Genomic DNA, 19770 nt, shown 5'->3' with positions numbered 1-19770 from the left:
ATGTTTGGAAAAAAAATGAAATTTTACCTACGAACGAACAAACGAACATGTTTGCAGATTCTACGAACGAACGAACGAACGAACGAACGAACGAACATGTTCGTAGATTCTACGAACAAACGAACGAACAAACGAACAAACGAACATGTTCGCATACGAACGAACGAACGAGCGCTCGTTGACCGCTCTGGCACACCGTGTTAAGGGAAAGTATAGGAATTGGTCCCGAAAACTTTTTTCGCAAAATTGGTTTAGATCATCATAAAAACTCATGAAACGCGTAGAAAACCACTTTTTGAGACACTTTTCCGTTCGTGTGCCGTCGTCGTCGTTGGTGTTTGTTAACACGATAACTCAAGAAATAATTGAGATAGTAAAAATCTATAAATATTTTGTATCCAAAAAATATAGTTTAAGTTCGAAGATAAGCCATTTCCGATTTGATCCTGGGGTACTTGCCCTAAGAAAAACCTCAAAAAATTGACACTTTTGTATGGGAGGTACCCGTTAATCGATTCTGATTGGCTTCAAACTTTCTGAGGTTTCATTTTTTTGGAGAAAAAATAAGATTCTGAAAGTTTCATGTTGATCGTTTGATTTTTTGTCCTCAATTTTTGTCGACATTTTCTTGGAAAAAATTGAGGGCTAAAAATAAAACTTCTGCAAATGCGATCAACATGAGACTTTCAGAATCTTATTTTTTCTCCAAAAAATGAAACCTCAGAAAGAATCGGTTTACGGGTGACTCTCATACAAAATTGTCGAAGTTTTAGTTAACCCTCTAATGCATACAACCGCCTCTAGACGGGCAACATTTGAACGTCTGTAGAACGTAAACCGTACATCGGATCACATTGCTTCAAAGAGAATTTTTATTCGTCAATGTTCTCTCTTTATTTTTCCCGAGTAGCAAATTTCCCCTTTTTCTCGGTTGCAAATGGGTTACTATAACTTAAATACAACTCCAAAGATGTTGCAAGCCGATCTTTGTAACGTTACAATAACCGTATTGTAAGCTGTTTAGCCGCGAGGCGGGGCTTATTTGTAACAAATTGGTTATAATTCGGTTATAATTCGATTTTAGTTATGTTATTATATCGTTGCAATAGCCATGCTGATAAATCGCATACTGTCATATAACCAAAATATAACTTTTTTATAACCAAAGAAAGTTTCAATAAAGTTACTATCGAGTTTCAATTTGAATGTTCATTCTTCAATTCATTCCTTTCAATGGCATCATCATTTATCTCTATCTTTGCCAAATTCAACTTGAAAAATATTTGATCGCTGGGCAATTACATATATATGTGTGAGAATGAAAATATTTTGCCGATTTTGAACATTTTCAAAATCGAAATTTTACAACGAATGTCATTTTGTCGTCAATAGTGGCCACGATAGGCTCTTAAAATTCACGCGCCCTTCAAAAAATGCAATTTTGAGAAAAAATGTGCAAAATATTTTTTTTCAATTTTTTTAATTTTTTCGTTTAACTATCTCAAACCATTTCAAATACGATTTATAATGTCAAAATTATAATAATTAGCTAAAACGCAATGTTGAAAATGGATAAATATTGCAGGAACTTCTTAGCTTCCATCTAGACTTTCATCATATAAAAACACGTTGCAAAAACATTTCGGCAACATATTTACAACTTGTGTTATTCAAGTTGCATTTCAGTTTTTGAAATGTTGTATAAACGTAAGAGTAACAAATAAAATTCTATTTTGCGTTTCAATGTCAAACAATATTTTGGATGCCAGCATATTTTTGAACAATTCTCTACGTTTTTTCATAATTTCCATTCTTTTTGATTTTATCCCACGACAGTTTCAATGAAATTGGTCTGTTTTTGTTTTGTTTTCCATGATTTTATTTTATTGCCACAGAATTTTGATTAGGCGATGTATTCCTTACGGAAAGAATTCTAATGACAGCCAAATTTTATTTCTTTATGCAACGTATCTACATTCAATATGTTTAGTTGAAGTAACCTTACTGTAACCTCTATATAATATGAATGTAACTTAATTATAACTTGAATTACGTTATTGTAACAAGAAAGATAGTAATGAAGTAGTAGTTTCAACACAAGTTGTTTTTTTGTGATTTCTCTATTTTTATTGTAATGATTGGTTTTGGATTGGATGAAATCCACCAACGCGAAACGTTTAACGTTCTCAACGTTTTCGAAACTCATTAGCTTGGCAAATTCTTCAACAGGAATTGCATTCTTGGACCAAATGTATGAATGTTTGACAAGGTGAAATGCACTGACGTATCATGGTTACGTATGTAACCAAATCGTAGTTGCAGCAACGTTACAATAAAGTTTTGAGATTATGAGTTATCTGGCAACCAGTTGGTAAATTTGTTAAAATATTTCTCCTTTTCTGCAACTTAAAAATAACTTTTCTATAACTTATATATAACAAAGCGGATGCCTTGTTACCTAAAAACCACATTGCAACTGTTCTATAACATATTTTGTTGCGAATAACTGAATTGAAACCGATTTATAACAAATTTTGGTTGCAAGCCTGAGATTTTTGCTACTCGGGTTTGTCTTGGCAATATTTGTCTATGTAGTGTGATTGTAAAGTTATAAACAAAAATGTGTGCAAAAACAAAAATTTGACAAAATAAATTATTCGAACTCGAAATTAGACAAATTTTTGACACTTTTAAACAATGGATTTGACTGTTCTATGTCAATCACATTTCCTGACTTAACCAAGAGGAATCCAGGATTATGAATATTTTTTAATTATTGATGGCCAAAAATCAACCAAGTACCAGTACTCCCAGCCCTGGGAAAAATTAATGCATTAGAGGGTTAAAGTGACCGATTTTTCACTTTATTTTCATTATTATATTTTCACTGCCTTTATTTCAAGAAAATTCACAAAAAATAACCAAAAGTACCTACGGACAACGCAGGCCAACGGTACGGAAAAGTTCGGGATTACCAATGTAATTCTTTTTATTGTAATTATTTAAAAACTGAGAATATCTAACCATTTTTTGAGTCTAAAAATTCTGGAAGTGGGTTTTGGTGGATCCTCAGGATTGTTCAAAACCGCTCCTGGTTGTGGAAGTGGATCCTCAGGATGGACCAGGGCATTGTCAAACCCAGTCTGATCCGCGGGGGTCTCATTACACTAACAACAACATCATTTGCAAAATGAAATTCGTCCAAAACCTGCTGACACGGAGTGAACGCGCTCACTTTACAAACGCACTTGTTCATCTTGCCGGTTTGACAGCTAATATCAAATCGACTTCTGTTTCAGTGTAATTTTTTGTTCGAACGCAAGCGTTTTCTCAGTATGGTCCGCAAAATAAAAAAAACAATTCTGCCACGAACGGGTTTAATCTACCGAAAGAAAGCAATTTTTTTGTCTAGTGTGCCAGCGGCATATTTGCACAATTTTATTTGGCAGAATCGAAACATTTTTATTTATTTAAAATTCAAATAATAATTATTATTTCACCACACATCACAATGACGACTATATTTGACACTGCATTGAATAAACTCATCAATGTAGTTCCCGTCAAAATGTGTGGCGTTGTTGGTTTGACGTTTAATGAACGAGACTATCGAGGTGGTCTGATCCATCCTGAAGATGCACCAAAACCCACTCCCAGAACCGAGAGCAATTTTGAACGATCCTGAGGATGCACCAAAACCCATTTCCAGAACATAATTTTCAAGGTGAATGTTGAAATATTTTGAAATAATAGGGATTTTGGTGAATCCCTGAGAATGAGAGAGAAAAGAGAGAAATATTGAAATTTTAGATGAATTTTAAGTTGCATGAAACCCCTAGGTTTTCAGTATCGATTTCAACCGTAACATCGATCGGTAGTCCAACTGTGAAACATATATGAATGTGTGTGTTTGTCGGTTGGTTTTTCGGTATTTACCTCTGGTGCAATGTAGTCAGGTGTACCGCAGAATGTCTTTGTTGTTTTATCGTTGCTTATACCTTCTTTGCACATTCCGAAATCCGCAATTTTGATGTGGCCATCAGCATCCAGCAAAACATTATCCAATTTCAAATCACGATAAATGATACCACGCGAGTGGAGGAAAAACAGTCCAATAGCGATTTCGGCTGCATAAAACCTGTATACAAATTAGAAACAAACATAAAACCTCCGTAAATATCAGTGCACGTTAATTGGATCGATGCGACAAATTCGAAACCGAATTCCGTGCTGTGGGTGAGTGGTAGTGGAAGGTAGTATTGGTGGTGTATTTTTTTTGTGTGTGCTCATGTCGTTGAGATAAGCTCCACTTGTTTTGCAACTGACCCGAAAAAGTCAAAATGCATGCCAAAAACAACCGCAGCAACACTTTTCCAGTCATTCGGCAACGGTTTGTAACAAGCGCTCTAAATTTTGCTATCACAAACAAACCATCCTCTCAAATTCGGCCAGATATCACTCCTATGCTAGATCTCTCGGAATTTTGCGGACTTTTATTTTTTTCGTTTTGCTTTTTTGCTTTTGTGCTTTTTTCTGTTCCAAAAATGGTCGAACAATACTTACACTGCTACCGGTTCCTTAAACTTTCCGCACTGCTGAATTTGAAACATCAAATCACCACCGTTCACATATTCCATCACGAAATAAAGCCGATCCTATAAGTAAACACCATTGAACCATTCCATTAAAACCCCATTCAACATGATAAGTGCAATTGCTTTTTTTCTTTTTGTTTCACGTTCGTCATTTTTTACCATGGTTTGGAAGCATGAATGCAACTGAACAAGAAACGGTGGCTTTTGCGATAATGCCAATACACGTTTCTCAACCATCGTACACTCAACATCGTCGTCCTGGATGATGATATCTTTTTTAAGAATTTTGATGGCAAACAAATCGTCGGTACCTTTACGTTCAGCTAACATAACCTGATATGAAGGGGAAATGAAGCGTTTATCAAGAAATTGAATGAAAAATATTTGTGCTAGATACTTGATTATAAATTTTCGATGTTGGTAGATGCTTAGAATACTTCAAATGATGTAATTTTATATTTCAGATGCTTGAAGACAATGCAAACACAAAGGATGCACTCAAGCGAGAATCTTGAGCAATCAAGTTAGAATAACAAGAGTTTTTCTAAAACTAAGTAGCTACAATAATTGAACCATTGCGACAAACAAATTCTCTCAGAATATTTTAGTTTTAAAGTGCAACATAAAGTTTTTTTCATATGGAGTTGTTGTTGTTAACTCTATATAAGAAAAAAAATCATGTTGCACTTTGAAACTAAAATATTCTGAGGGAATTTGTTTGTCGCAATGGTTCAATTATTGTTTGCTATGAAACATGTGTATTGGAATTACCTTGCCAAACGAGCCCTTTCCAAGTACCATCAAAAAGTTAAAATCAGTTGATCTGTTGGATATACATATACATGATAGTTGAAAAAAATGTAAAATAAATAGACCGTCGAACGGATAGCACATTTTTAAAACGAACATGACAAAACATGAGGCATTGATTGATTCGTTATTACGAAAACGAAGAAAATAACGAAATATGTTACCATATTGTGCACAAAGAGTCATTGTTTAAATGAAAATGAAAAACAAAATCTCACCGAATCATATCCTTTTTCGACATATTGTGTGGCAAATCACGATCAACCGATGTGATTCTCTTGGTGATTGATGTTTTCTGCAAATGTGAAACAGCATTTAAGTATTGACCCATTGAAGAAGCAAAACCAAATCACAGCGGAAATGTTCACTTACACGCATTTGACTCTTGAGTTGAACCAAGTCGGTGCCTTCATCAGGAACTGGTACATTGTAAAATTCACCCTCTTCAGCGGTTAGTAGTTTGTACCAACCATCAGCTGGATTCTGCTGTAGAAGCCAATGAGGGAATGCATTTTAAATTAAAATTAGTTTTTCGATCATTTTTCTCTTCTCTCAAATGTTATACAGTTCAGAAATACAAGAAGTATTCGATGCGACAAGTGCAATGAAAACAATGTGCATGGAGATAATGAAATGAAGCTATTACCTTTGTTTAAATCCCAAATAATTTTTTTAGAGTAAAAAAAATCAAAATCTCTTAAATAAATCCAATTTTTTTTTAGAAATAAACTAAATTGAGATTTAAATGAATGACAAATTTTCTCTGCTCTTTTGAAAGAGAAAAATAGATTGAAATGACAATTGGGATGTTACCTTCATTAGTTCAGAAATTCCAAATGATAATGAGCCCATAAAATCGTTTCGTGACGTACGATCCCAGTCCCATACTTCGATCAAGATACGCCGATCTCGATCTTCGGCTTTTAAATCGCTGAAATTATACGAAAAAAAAAATGTTTGAAAACGTTTTTTTTTTTCAAATCCCAAATATTCTCAAATGTTTCGAAACTAATTGAAATGCGAAAAAAAACTCGATCCAAAATACAAGAACAGAAAATTTGTATTGTTAGAAAGTTAAATCAAGTATTTGATAACAATTATTCAAACCAATTCTGAAGAGATAAGAAATGGAGGAAAAGAAGAGAGAGAGAAAAAAAAATCTCACTTACAATGAGAGTGTTTCATTCCAGACTGGATTTAAACACGCCTTAATGGTTTTTGTTTTCTTCTTAACATTATCTGTATCGGGAATGAGCTTCATTTTAACATAGGGATCACTTAATCCGTTTGGATCCATTGGAATCAAATTTCGTCCTTCTTTGACTGTTTTCGGTTCGTACAAAGTAAATAGAGTTAAAAGTTAAACGTTCGCCAAACGAAAGAGATTTGAGCAGTGTGTGAGTGAATGTTGGCAATATCTACCTTCAACAGAGAGTTTTGTTCCTACGCACGATATTCCTAAATGAATACGCCCACGTCGTTCTGTATGATCACAACCGCATAAACTCGGAACACTTTCCTCGCATCGCTTATGTACGTTCATGTCACATGCTGTTGTTGCATTTCAGTTTTGGGTTAACCAAACAATCAAAACAAAATCAACAAAACGAAAAATAAAAAGAAAATACAAAGTTTAGAGTGAGTTTTGGAAAATGTATATGGATTTGCTAGTAAATTAAAGAATATTGCGCTCTAATTCTCTTCTTACGTGCATTTGTATCGAATGTGAACACTTTGCAGTGTTTTGTTTATTTCTCTTTGGTTTCTTTTTTCTCTCAATGCATTTTGGTTTTGCATTTTGAAAATGACTTTCTTCTAACCTCTCATCATACGGCATCTCATTATGCGATACGACAATGTTGAATTTCACCAACATTCCACTAATTGGGACTTTGACTCTACTGGAAATGACTACTTTCTAAAGCTGGATGCTTCAGCATAAAATATACGCACTTATGCCAATCAACAGCTATCACAATAATATCAACAATGAAAAAAATACTACATACAAAAGTATCACATGCAACAAGTTGGATTCACAATTGTGCTTTCCATTCTTAAGTTCACTGAATCCAATGCACACTGCACACTAGAAACAAATAAATGAAAGTTTAATATACGCTAGACTGAATGCCGGATTTCATACGACCGAAACCCAAGAATTGCATGCTGAAATGGAAAATTCGCTTGGGAAATATTTCATACAACAATCTCGTTTTTTTTCGGAAACAGCGATTCGGGACACATTTTCCCCCAGGCTGTTAAACCATTTCTACTATATACGTTGTTTCAGCGTATTATTGCACAATTTCCTTGTGCTGTTTTTTTCAGCATAAAACAGGTTTTTCGTTTGTTAAAACCAATTAAAATTTTGTTATGGAAAAAAAAATATCCAGTGAATAGCCAAAAATGAAGTGATAAACATGTGAACTATGCATGTGCCTATGTTGGCACAGCATATAAAATACTGGTGCAAATTTGGGAGGAAAATTGAAATTAATTATGAAATTATGTTAATTTTTCTAAATTAAATATGATTTTATTAGGCAATAGTAGCAGCAATAGCAGCAAGAAATAGTAGTAGATGCATGTTAACATGTGCAAATGTATTTCAACCTAGTTTTTAACCCTGAACTAATTTGAAGTGGGCTGTGAGCCTGTGTGATTGGATTTAGGTCATCTTCGATTTTTCAAAGGATGCGCCGAAGAGTTGTATATTGTATTTTGGTTTTTTTTATTGCTAATTGTATGACGGAAAATGTATTATCAACTAACAAACATTTCGCCGGAGGCATTAAAAACAAAAAGTTCAAAATAAATTTCACTGATGTTGATCTTGTTAAATCACAAAAGAAAAGAGAGAGAGAGAGAGAGAGAGAGAGAGAGAGAGAGAGAGAGAGAGAGGAGATTTTGGTAAATCACATCAACCGTTAATGATGGGATGCGAAACAGCATATGTATCCAACTAGTATAATCAAAGTAATGAGTTTATAATGGAAAAATAGAAAAATGTTTCACAAGTGAATTAATTGACATTGACTTTAGCGATAAATTAAAGCACAGCTTTTCACTTCAAACAATAACAATCGGTAATGAAGAAAAATTTCACTGTATCTCTCAAACATACACACTCATTCGTTCATAATTAATAATTGAAGGACGATCAACAAGTTTTTTTTTCTTCTTCGTTCAACTCAAATTGCCACTAATAGAGTTCCTCGCATAGAAGAAATGCGAACCGGTGTTTTTCAGTCAAGTTTATATGTTGATTATGCTATTTGGAATCAATTGTGTATCCAATGAAATGAGCTGTGAATAAAGCTCGATAAAGTTGCTATTATCCCCATTTTTTCCATCTGTATTCATCATTCAATTTGGCTGCGCTTCAGATAAATGCATCAGCAGATTTTTAATCTCATTCTTTCTCTTTCATTCACTCTCTATCCTTCTCGCTTGGGCGCGTACTAACAAATTGAATACGGAATTGATAGCTGAAAAAATGTGATAATTATCAATTAAGCTGGAGCATGTTTTGATGGGGAATAGTTGTAAAAATGCGATTTTGATGCGTGGCAAAATGCTATTTTTCTCTTCTCGCAATCGATAATGATGCCGAGCTTGCGCGCACTTCGCGCACTCACGTTAGCTGTGTGCCAAATCGAAGCACAATATTGATTATTATCATTATTATTAACCAACAACAAAGTGCGCTGTAAATGGAAAATATTCAGCAATGAATGCTCTAACGGCATCTATACGGTATAGTTTGAAAGTATAAGTAAAGGCTTTCGTCATAAGGTTTACTCAAATGTTAGAAATGACATTTGTCAGATAAATGTCATTCATGATTCAAGTCAGTGATCTTCCGATAGGGACAAAAGCAATGCAAACTGAACTCTGAACGGTTTTGGATTTGCTGAATTTATTACCATTGCGCTTCACTGTGTTGTTAACCAATGAACTTGATTATTTCCGGTATATTGAGCAAAAATTCAATTATCCCGTTGCCTCAAACACGTTCTTCGCACGTTCACAATGCAGTTTTGTGCGAGCAGAAAAAAAGAGAATAAATAAAAATTGAAAGCGCTATTCGTCACGCGCTTTTTGTTGTATATTAATTGGAATGGTAAGCGTGGTGCTCGACAAAGGCAGAAAATAGAAAAAAAGGAAAGAGAGAAAGATGTTACCGGGCTGGCGTATCGATAAAGCATGTCATATGCTCTACATATCTTTTTTGCTGAGAATATTTTTGTTAGGTATGGTATGTATCTGTGAAAATTTGTGATAATTTTTTTTCTCTGCTTTTCTGCATCGTGACAATGGGTAATTTTACGATGAAAAACCTCACTTGAAATTGAATCTTAATCGGTTGTTCTTTCAAGGTTTTCACAATGATCTTTTCCATTTTATGCCATTAAAACACAGATTCCGTCCGTACACACACACACACACACACATGAAACAAATACAAAAAATGAAAGAATTGAATACATAAAAAAGAAGAAGAGGAAAAGTAAAGAAAAAAAAGAGCGAAAGAGAGCGAGTGCTATGAATTCATTATTCAATCGAATGAACTCAGTCATCAGGTGCTGTTTACGCTTCGTTGCAAATATGTGGCTGTTTGTATGGTGGAAATCGAAAGGTGACCAGAAAGCATGGCTTCTTCATTTATTTCCACACATAAAAAACAGCAAACCACTGTGATTTGACAATCTCATGCGAAGCATGGCTGGCAGCACATAGCACAGCAACAGCATAGCACTCAAACAAATTTAGGGCATTGCAACCCAAAAACTAATATACAATGAGTGGTTTTGAATTGAAGTTTGGGTCGGAGATAAGCTCTTGTCATTTGTTTTTTTGTTTGTCTTTCTTAAATTACTTGCTCATCAACAGTAAACCAATCAATTATCCTAGAACAATAGTAATTAAAATTTTAAATGATCTAACACGAAAAACGAACGAGAGCAGAAGCAGTAAAAGGAAAAAATTAAACGACAACACACGGTAGAGTGTGACATAGTAAGAAAGTAAGTGCAGAGGAGATAGAGCGACAACAACGAGAGCTAGAAAGCTGTATGTAAAGCGTCCGCTTTGAGTATTAACATATCTCCGGATCCTAATTACCTTTAATGAGATTTTATCGATTCTAGTCATTCCAGAAGGCACACAGAGAAAATCAAATGAAGTGAGACACACAATGATGCGAACAGTTGTTGTCGCCGTTGTTGCTGTTGCTGTTTCCATTGTCGACTTCGCCGTCGTCGACGTTACACTCTCACTCGCTATATGTATCTCTCTCGGTGATGCGATTCGTTTGGCTTGGCTTGGCGCACTGTAAGCAAAAAATAGAGAACTTGCCTGGCTATGAATAGCGCGACGAATATAATGTTCTCTTTGTTTGCTCCATGAAGCTTTCCTCACTGAAGTGTAAATAATCGCCAGAGATATGAAAATCTAGATGTGTAACGTATAGAGAGAATAAGCGAGCAGCAAAAATGGCAGAAAAAAATATGGCGCTTATTGGAAACAGCAAATGCTTCGCTATACAAAACAAGTGACATTCTCTCGTATTATTATATGAAAAAAAAAACGGGTGCAGCAGCAGCAAAATGCTTGTTTTGATGCGTTTTCCCCCCACATCTCTCTCTCTTTCACTTTTCATGGCGCTTGCTTTGGTTTTGTTCAAGACTACATCGGTCGGTTGTGTGCCAATATCATGCTGTGTTGAATGAATATTGAACGTTAGCATTTTCATTGGCTACCGATGAATCGTTTTGCTTTAGCATGCAATTTGTTTCATTGCTTGATTTGCCCAGGATTTACAGTTTTCGAGAAAAATACAACAACAACAACCGAATGACTGCTCGCGTGAAAACATACATCGAATACTGGTTGCTGTCAAAAATTGTTGTATATATGCACTCAAGTCTTATTAAAACTAATGAGATCTCCGTTGAGGAATGTGTAATACAATATTCATTTTACTTGTGACGATTCGTTGGTCTCAATTTGTTGTTACGCTCTTTTTCTCCGTCTTCTTTTTTGTCGCTAACTCTCTATTCGCAGTAACTCTTCCTCTTTTCCTATCTGTTTCGCACTACGTCAACCATTTCACATTCGCTCATCTCGACTCCATTTGTTCCGACCCATTTGTACGATGGATACGGGCTCGTTGTAAATGAACATTGCGACGGATTAAATTGTCCTGTGCTTGACATTGGCTAGGCACGCTTCATTCTCGCTGTGGATGCTGTGTGCTTGTGTTTGTATGCCATGCGCCAATGTGCACACAGTGTGAATTGCATACACTATCAAGCGTTCAAAATCTGTGTCATTCCAGGTCGATGTGCCAATAAATCGCGCATTGTGTGTGTGTGTGTGTGTGTGTGTGTGCTTTTTTGTTGTTGCGCTTCGGTCGAGTACAATCACATTCTATTTCACTTGGCTGTTTTTTTTTGCCGGAGCCGGGAGCGTGAGCGTCGATTTGGTGCGAATGGCATAAGTGTGTGTCTGTTACTTTTACCGCGCGCGCATTTCCAAACCATTTTCCAAATGAAATAAAATGACACGAGAAACAATACGAAAATGAATGAAATCCATTATGAAAATCCAGTTGCCTTTCATTTGCACGCATTAGTATTGGAATCACCACACTTTTTTTCTCGCTCCCACTCGTTTTTTTTTCACTCTAACTCTCTCGCTCTACCTCACTCCATCGCAACAGCCGTCTATTGTGTTATTCCTTGTGAACGGTTTTTCGTGTTCGTCGATGTTCGGAGTGTCAAAGCATTGTTGTTCTCAAGTGATTCAGTTGATGATCGAGGAAATGTTTCGCACTTTGCCATCTCACCCATCACACACATATCGTCGTATGTGTGTTGGCAACCACCTAATAGATCAACCCCATAATTAGAAGAATTTTTTTTCACCCGGAATCATGCCATTGATTTTCGAAATATCCACATCGCTGCTGCTGCTGCTGCTGCTCACGTTGGCCCTATGACAACGCATTATTGCTTGGGTTTACACAAACATACGTATGTTTTTGTATTCTCTTCTCTCGTCGTAACAACATTTAATTCGATTTATTTCACATTACATACGTAATCATATGGCAATCCAACTAAATTATTCATGAAATGAGCTTTTACAATGGAAACAACAGTCAGGGTATAGAGGAAAACTAAAACGAAAAACAACGGCTTTTCAAACCGACATAATTCAGCCTAAATATGGTATTTATTACGATCGAAATGTTTCGGCGAAAACCGTTTTTGAATGAAAATTGTTTGTATTTTTTTCGTTCTGTCGCTCGCCCTTTTTTTCCCATTCTGGCATTCTTACAACACATTTTTTTTCTCTGTCGAATACATTTTCTGAGAAAAAGAGAGAGGGGAGGTAGGCAGAGAAATAGAGGGAGGGATGTAATTGACTTGGATATGACAAAAGTGGAAGCAGCAGCAGTAGAAGCAGCAGCAGCGGCGACAACAACGAACAGGACACAGATGTTGGGGGTACAAAAAAAAAGAAAAAAAAAACAGGCCAAAATAGCTGCGGCAAAAGACGAATGTGTAAGTAAGCTCGTTTTATTATATATATTTTTTGTTTTTTATTGGATTATGACGGCGACATACTGTGTGGCTCTTGGCACAAAGCAACTGGAGCAATGGGATTGTGAATGAGCTCACAAGCGAAACATAGCAAAGGAAAAAATGTATTGTTTATCTCTCCCTCTCTCTCTGTGTGTTTGTGTGAGAAAAGAAATGTGTTGTTAATAATCATAAGTCAAATGCAAATATTCCATCGTCGTCATTGGCATGGTACATGTGTTGCTATTATTCGGATGCATTCAATTCTAAGATACGTTTGTATGTGTGACTGTGTGTGAAGCATGTGCTGAGCATAATTTAATTAGATGGGTGAAGGAATGCAGTTTATTTTCGGCATTGTTTATCGATGAGCACATATGGAGTGCACATATAAATTGGTCACACATCGGTGCGCTTCTCAATGCTTTCGGCGATGACATATTTGTTCCATTCCATTTTCTCTCTCTCTCTCTCCTTCTCTCTCTAACTCTCGATCATTTTCTTTCTTTCTCGATGAAAGATGTGTTTGTTTGTCGGTTCCATCTTTAATATTCCTTCGATAGGTTCCTCTGCATATCTCATTCTCAAAGCTTTGTTTCGTTTCTGCTGCTGCTGCTTCTGCTGTTGTTGTTTTTCTTCTCTCATTTTCCATTCACTCTCAATGAACAACAGAGCGAGAATGAGATATGATTTATGCCACTTGGGAGAATGAAATTCTTAGTCTCATTGTTACGTAATCCCTTCAGAGAAGTTGCTTTCGAGTTAAATGTTGACGACATTTATAGGAAGATTATGCATCAAAAATCATCAAGATTACACCAAATAATTATTCGTTATGTTGACAACTATTAAAAACGCGTCCATGCAGCGCTTTTCCAAATATTCGCATCGCCACCGCCACTATCAACATTTCCAAAGCGAATGAGTGCACTGATGTTTGGCAGCTTTTTGCTGTGGAATTCGAAAAAGAACATTTGGTTGGCTGCATAAAATTATTTATGCCATAAAAAGCCACTTCACTCAAACACAAAAGAGAAAAAGCTGAAAACAGAAAGGGAACCACACGGCTTGAACTTTTTCCATCCCTCATTCGTGTGACGAGAGATTTGAAAATTTTTTTCATTTTCCCATGAAAAGTAAATTAAGTGATTACGGGATTTCGCGTCTTATTTCCATTCTGAATTGAAATCCTGAAGAAAAAACACGAAGCAAAAACGTGTGAAGAATACGATGAGTGAGCTTTGTCGGTTTGGAGATAGAGAGGACAGATAGAAATCTCAGGTACTAAGAGGCTACTCTTGAAATGGTTGCTGACACAATTAATTCTTTAGCAGTTAGCACCTCTGTTTAAAATTCATGTGGCTTGGGGCTGCATGCATTTCATTACCAATTGCCGCACCTTTCGGACAAATGCCATCCGGATGTGGCGCGTGTGATAAGCTCTGAAATTGAAATCTCTAATTCTCATTTACTACATATCTGTTTTTACTTACTTTCTCACTTTGGTTTAGTACTATGCATGAATAAATATAAAATATGGAATAAAAAGACGACTTTCTACGCAATCAAAATGCTGGTCACTGTTCAAATGGGACAGAACAGTGAATCTCTAATTAACAACACTTGCAATGTGTGTGAATCTGATGTATGTCTAAGTGACTTTTTCATGTATGTGTAAAACATTTTGAAAGGAAAATCGTGCTATCTAACGAGAGCTAAAGAAGAGAATATGAAGAAGAAGGAAAAAAAGTTTTTTGGACTGTTTCCAAATTGATTTGTGTTGGAGATTCTGTGGTGCTTTCCTTTCGTGGTGCCAATTGACATAAAAATGTGTATTTTTCTTCTCTTTGGATTCCGGGAGAAATGGCACACACCCAGGTGATGGTTGGCTCGTTTTTTCTTTCTTTCTTCAGATGCAAATTGTCGCTACGTGTGAATTATTTTGGGGCGCGGATGTGTAAGACCACTGTGTATGTACTATGTATATTTTTGTATTGGTCTAGAGCTTTGTTTAATTATATGTACAGAGTGAGAGTGAGTGTGGTACGGAGGGATGGTAGTGGTGGTGGTGGTTGGGCAATATCAGCATTTAAGTGATATCACTTGACAAAGACAAATGATGAGAAAATACCTTGACACTTTAGACCTTGATGGGTGAGCCCATGTAGCAGTGAACCACAATGATCACAGAAGGTTGGCGTAATAAATGTATAATTTTGCCATTTGTGGGGTTTTTGTGAATCCTGTGCACACAATTTCATTCGTTGGTTTAATTTGTTCGTGTGCGTGTTTTTTTTCATTTCATTCAAATTTTGTATTTTTTTTGTTTCGTAATTCATTTCATTGTTGTGGATTGAAATGCAATCGTAGTATCGCAGCGGTGTGTTTTTGTTTGTTTTGTATTTTTCGTGAAATGAGATGAAAAAGAAAGTAAACAGAAAGAGAGAGAGAGAGAGAGAGAGAGAGAGAGAGTGAAATATGCGAAGTAGAAAAAGAAGTAGTAGAATAAAAGCAAAGAGTAATCGAAATTTCAAGAATTCAAGGAAGTAGCTAGTAGAAATGAATGATAAAAAAAATTAGAGATCGAATTGAGGTAGAAAAGAGGTTCTTTACATTTCATCTAAAATGGTGCAGAGAGCGAAAGAGAGAGATTATGAGTGTGCGATGGGTGAACAATGGGAGAAATCATGTTTGATTATTTGGGAAAAAATGATTTGCATCTCTTATGACACGGAATGCGAATAGCGTTCGGGCCATGGAAATGGAGTTGGAGAGACTGAATCGTCCTGTTGCATTGTATGGCCAAACAAAAGGAATATCGAACAAAATGTCAATACAATTCATGAAATGTATGTGCTTGCGGTGCCTAACCGAAGATGCGAATGTATTTACGGTGAAGAGGTGCTCACTGCAAAATGTAAAGTGCTTCGAAATACCCCCCGACAGATGCACCACTTATTTACATACGAATAAATCATGGATGTTACAGTACTTGAGCTTTCTCTTCATCTATCTTTCCGGCATTCTCTCAATTTTCGAAAAGTTGACCTATTTCCGTGTTCGCGATTACCGACCCATTGTGAAACGGAAAGTCGGAACACAAACACAAAATCACGTCGACGAGCCGCACGATGACGACGGCGAACGACAAAGAAAATCCAGATTGGCACTGCCATTAGAAAACAATGACCTAAAATAAAGTTGTCTGTGCAAGCAAAGATGGATCATCCCATCAACAGAACGAAATTTATGGCTTTTTCATCGATGTATATATAAAAGTACAATAAAAGAAAGTCAACACGAAATGAAGAGAGGGAGAGAGCGAGAGAAGATAATAAACATACAGATTCATTTGTTAAGCTTGAACGGTGCATTGATGCGAGCGCCGATTATACCGAGTAATCTACCGCATTCATATGGTTTGCAATAGTGAAAAGCTTTTATGCCTGGTTTCAACGTAAATATTTGTAGAAATGATTCAATTTTTCTCTTCATTTACATTGTAAAAAACTGAGCTGCGACGGCAGCGGTGACAGCGACAATGACAGGCGACGGCAAACGAGGCAAACATTTAGCCGTAATTGGTGGCCTGAAATTGTTGTGACGATAGGCACTGCGAGCAAAAGATCATAGATAACACACAGAAAAAGGAAAAAAAAAGTTACCATACACAGTGATGATAGAATTTATATTGTTGTTATTCGATTCATTTGATCCATTTTTCAGTGTAAATACCGTTTTTTCTTTTTTTTTCTCCTTTTTTTCTGAATACATGCCATGGATAAAAAAGCACGATGCTCGCGGTATTAAATTCAGGAATCGATTTCAATATATATTTGGACTCTGTATATCGTACGATATTATTAAAATAGATTAACAACAAATGAAATCACCGGGGGTCAACAGAAGTGCTTTCATGGTAAAGTAAATAATAAAATGAATACGGCACACACACACACACAAATGAATTGAATTGATCGAAAAAATGAAGAGTTGAAAATGAATATCTTGCGGTAAATGAGTCAAGCGGTAAAAGTTCAAAATTAATGGATTCGACCTACAGTAACCGAAAAGAAAACCACCATGCACATAGCGCAAAAAGGACAATGATGCTGATAAAAAAATGGTCCGTTTGAGGAGGAAAAAAAAACTGATGATGATGTAAAAAAGCGAAAATAATTTGCCTGCCAATAAAAATGCCATGGGAAATTTATTCCCATTTGCACACTGGCTGTAATTAATTTCATCCATTCAATTTGAAACTTCAATTTCAATATTTTATCATGAAATCTACATTTCAAATATGCTTTTTGTGCGACTGAGTCCTGAAATGGGGAAAGTTCTCCTCGTTCTTTTATTTTTCGGCATACACATTGTCTGTTGTAACATAGTAATTTCCTTCAAAAAGCGGATTTTCCGCACTGAAAATGGCAAATGCATTCCACGAAACTAAATTTTTTTCTCTCTTTCAAAAGTGAATTGAATAAAGCATAAATACTGAGCGCGCGCGCACGTGTGTGTATGTGCTTTTTACCAACCCCCAGCGACTAGAAAATTGAGATGGAAAGAGAAGACGAAGAAGAAACATATTTCTACCAGACTGAACAATCACAACACATTTTATGAAGAAACTTAAATGTGAAGACGATGGAAGTTTGTAATAAAGGAAAGAAAGGAGGAAAACGCAAAAGTAACGAATCAAATAATACGTATATATAAATAGAATATAGCAAAAGCGTTGTACGTGTAAGAAATATGGGCACAACGTAAACTACAACACTGTTTTTTTTTCATTTCATCACGCAAAACACACACATAACAGTACGAATAGAGTAGTAATACACAGAGAAAGAGAAAGAGACAGAGCGAAAATGATAGTGAAACATACACATATAGAGCAAACTTTGTTCAGCAAAGTAGTAGCAGCAAATGGAAATGGAAACGATTGTTAGTTATAATTTGACAATCTTAAAACTTCTATGCGTACACACGGATTGAATATATAATATATAATAGCAAAAACGAAATATAAGCATTCACGAAATTCCCATTGTATAATGGCACACATACACACAGCGAAAAGAGGGAAGCAACGAACAAAAAAAATAACACATCGCAAATAAACGATGAAAAGCGAGAGTTGAATATATGTGTTTGTCTTTAGCTGACAGAAAGAGAAAGACATTTCCAGTAAGCAAAGTCTATAAAATATCAACTGTTCCATGTGTAACTTGATAAAAAAAATTTATAATAAAAAACCAAAATTTCATACGTAGAATATGGAGCGCATATATACGTTTCTTATTTAAATGTTTGTTTAAATTCTCGGTCTATATTTGATCGTCTCGCACACTTGAACTCATGCTGAACGAGAGCATGTTCTCGATGCGTTTGCCGATATTTTACTTTATTGTGTGTGTGTATGTTTTTGACTTATTACCTGAACATTTAAGCCCTTGATGATATAGACCGTAAAGGAGGCTGCCGCAATGATCGCAGAAAGTTGGACTTGAATATGAGTATAGTTTAAATTCATGTTTGGTGCGAGTGTCCTAAAATTCATTGACAACATCATTTTACTATATATTGAAATATGTGTATTCTATTTATCTCAATGGTTTGTTTGTTTATTAAATTTTATATATGTTTGCCCTGAAATGTATGCTTATCTATCGAAATACGTGTGCGTACTACTCGAAATACTTCCCAAAACGATTATTTTCAAATGGTATACCAAATTACACACATGGATTTCATTCCACCTGTCAAATTCATTCGTGAAATGTACGGAATATACTCAAAAATTAAATCAATTGTTGTTTGCGTTTCACTCTTTGATTTTGATGAATCCTCTTTGGCAAATTACATTTTTGTCATTTCATTTTGATTATGCTCAATAGCTGAGTAGTAGAACCAAAAGTACAACGGGAAAAAATTTATTCATACATTTCATAAAGAGAAAAATATCAAATTCATTTAAAATAAAAAAAAGGGGATGGAAAACGGCTAAATTGGGATAAAATTCAAAAGAAGTCGGGAAAAAAAGGAAGAATTGAAAAGAGCAGACAAAAAGTGAAAACAATGAAGCATAAAAAGTGCAAATATACTAGTGCAAATGAAAAAATCTGATAAATAGAGAGAAAACCAAAAACTGAAAATGTATGTTCAAACTTTTGTTCAACTGAAAATAAAATGTGGTTCATCATGAATAAAAAATGCGAAAGTGAAAAAAAAGGAAAACAGAAAAAAAAGCTTTGGAAAAAGCTGAATTCAAAAGAAACAAAAATCGAATGTTTTCTATTTAAACTCACTGCGAAAGTAAAACAAAAAGTAACACTGAAACTCACATTCACGCATTTACGTGTCACTTTTTTTCTGTGTGAGTTTTCGTGAAACAATGGAAGAGTAAATGTGATTGCAAAATGTATATATTTCCGTCATGAATTCGACAGTGAGCCGGAAATTCCATCGTCGCATTGCTACAAAATCGAACTTAAAACGGTGACTTCAGCACAATATTCCCCAAAGAATCCGCCGATTTACAAAAAGTAACCGAAAAAAGTGCAAACGCTAGATGATCATTCGTCAAAAATAGAGAAGCCAAGCGAAGTGTCCGTAATAATGTTCAACGTGCCAGTGTTTTGTTCTAAATCGAATTGCATTCACGAAGTGTAAGAGATGCCCATAAAAACGGAAAAACAAATGGTTGTCGCCTTGTTGGTGATTCCCAAATCAGTGGAAACAAAAACAAAACAAAAATATATGTCGGACAA

General features: G+C 35.5%; 1 protein-coding gene across 8 annotated transcripts in view; it reads right to left on the bottom strand.

Moving 5' to 3' along the window:
• Positions 1–19770, bottom strand: part of LOC129575307 (protein kinase C, brain isozyme) — a 93250-nt gene that overhangs the window by 28181 nt on the left and 45299 nt on the right. For 4 of the 8 annotated variants that reach the window (XM_055458611.1, XM_055458614.1, XM_055458612.1 and 1 more), the window contains 10 exons: positions 18438–18549; positions 6828–6956; positions 6575–6728; positions 6219–6336; positions 5778–5891; positions 5624–5700; positions 5367–5418; positions 4755–4928; positions 4564–4655; positions 3937–4138 (listed from right to left, as the gene is read on the bottom strand). In XM_055458611.1, the coding sequence (XP_055314586.1) occupies positions 3937–4138; positions 4564–4655; positions 4755–4928; positions 5367–5418; positions 5624–5700; positions 5778–5891; positions 6219–6336; positions 6575–6728; positions 6828–6956; positions 18438–18549 (1224 nt within the window). Of the gene's footprint in view, positions 1–3936; positions 4139–4563; positions 4656–4754; positions 4929–5366; positions 5419–5623; positions 5701–5777; positions 5892–6218; positions 6337–6574; positions 6729–6827; positions 6957–7113; positions 7494–15128; positions 15241–18437; positions 18550–19770 lie in introns of those variants that run through there. The other 4 variants (XM_055458613.1, XM_055458615.1, XM_055458617.1 and 1 more) reach the window with 4 other exon arrangements.

The sequence above is a fragment of the Sitodiplosis mosellana genome, unplaced genomic scaffold (assembly GCF_009176505.1).
Source record: "Sitodiplosis mosellana isolate CC-2019 unplaced genomic scaffold, AAFC_SMos_1.0 Smas_scaffold_6166, whole genome shotgun sequence".
In the NCBI taxonomy this organism is placed as follows: Eukaryota; Metazoa; Arthropoda; class Insecta; order Diptera; family Cecidomyiidae; genus Sitodiplosis; species Sitodiplosis mosellana.
The sequence above is the reverse complement of the archived record's forward strand: the minus strand, read 5'-3'. Positions and strand labels throughout refer to the sequence as shown.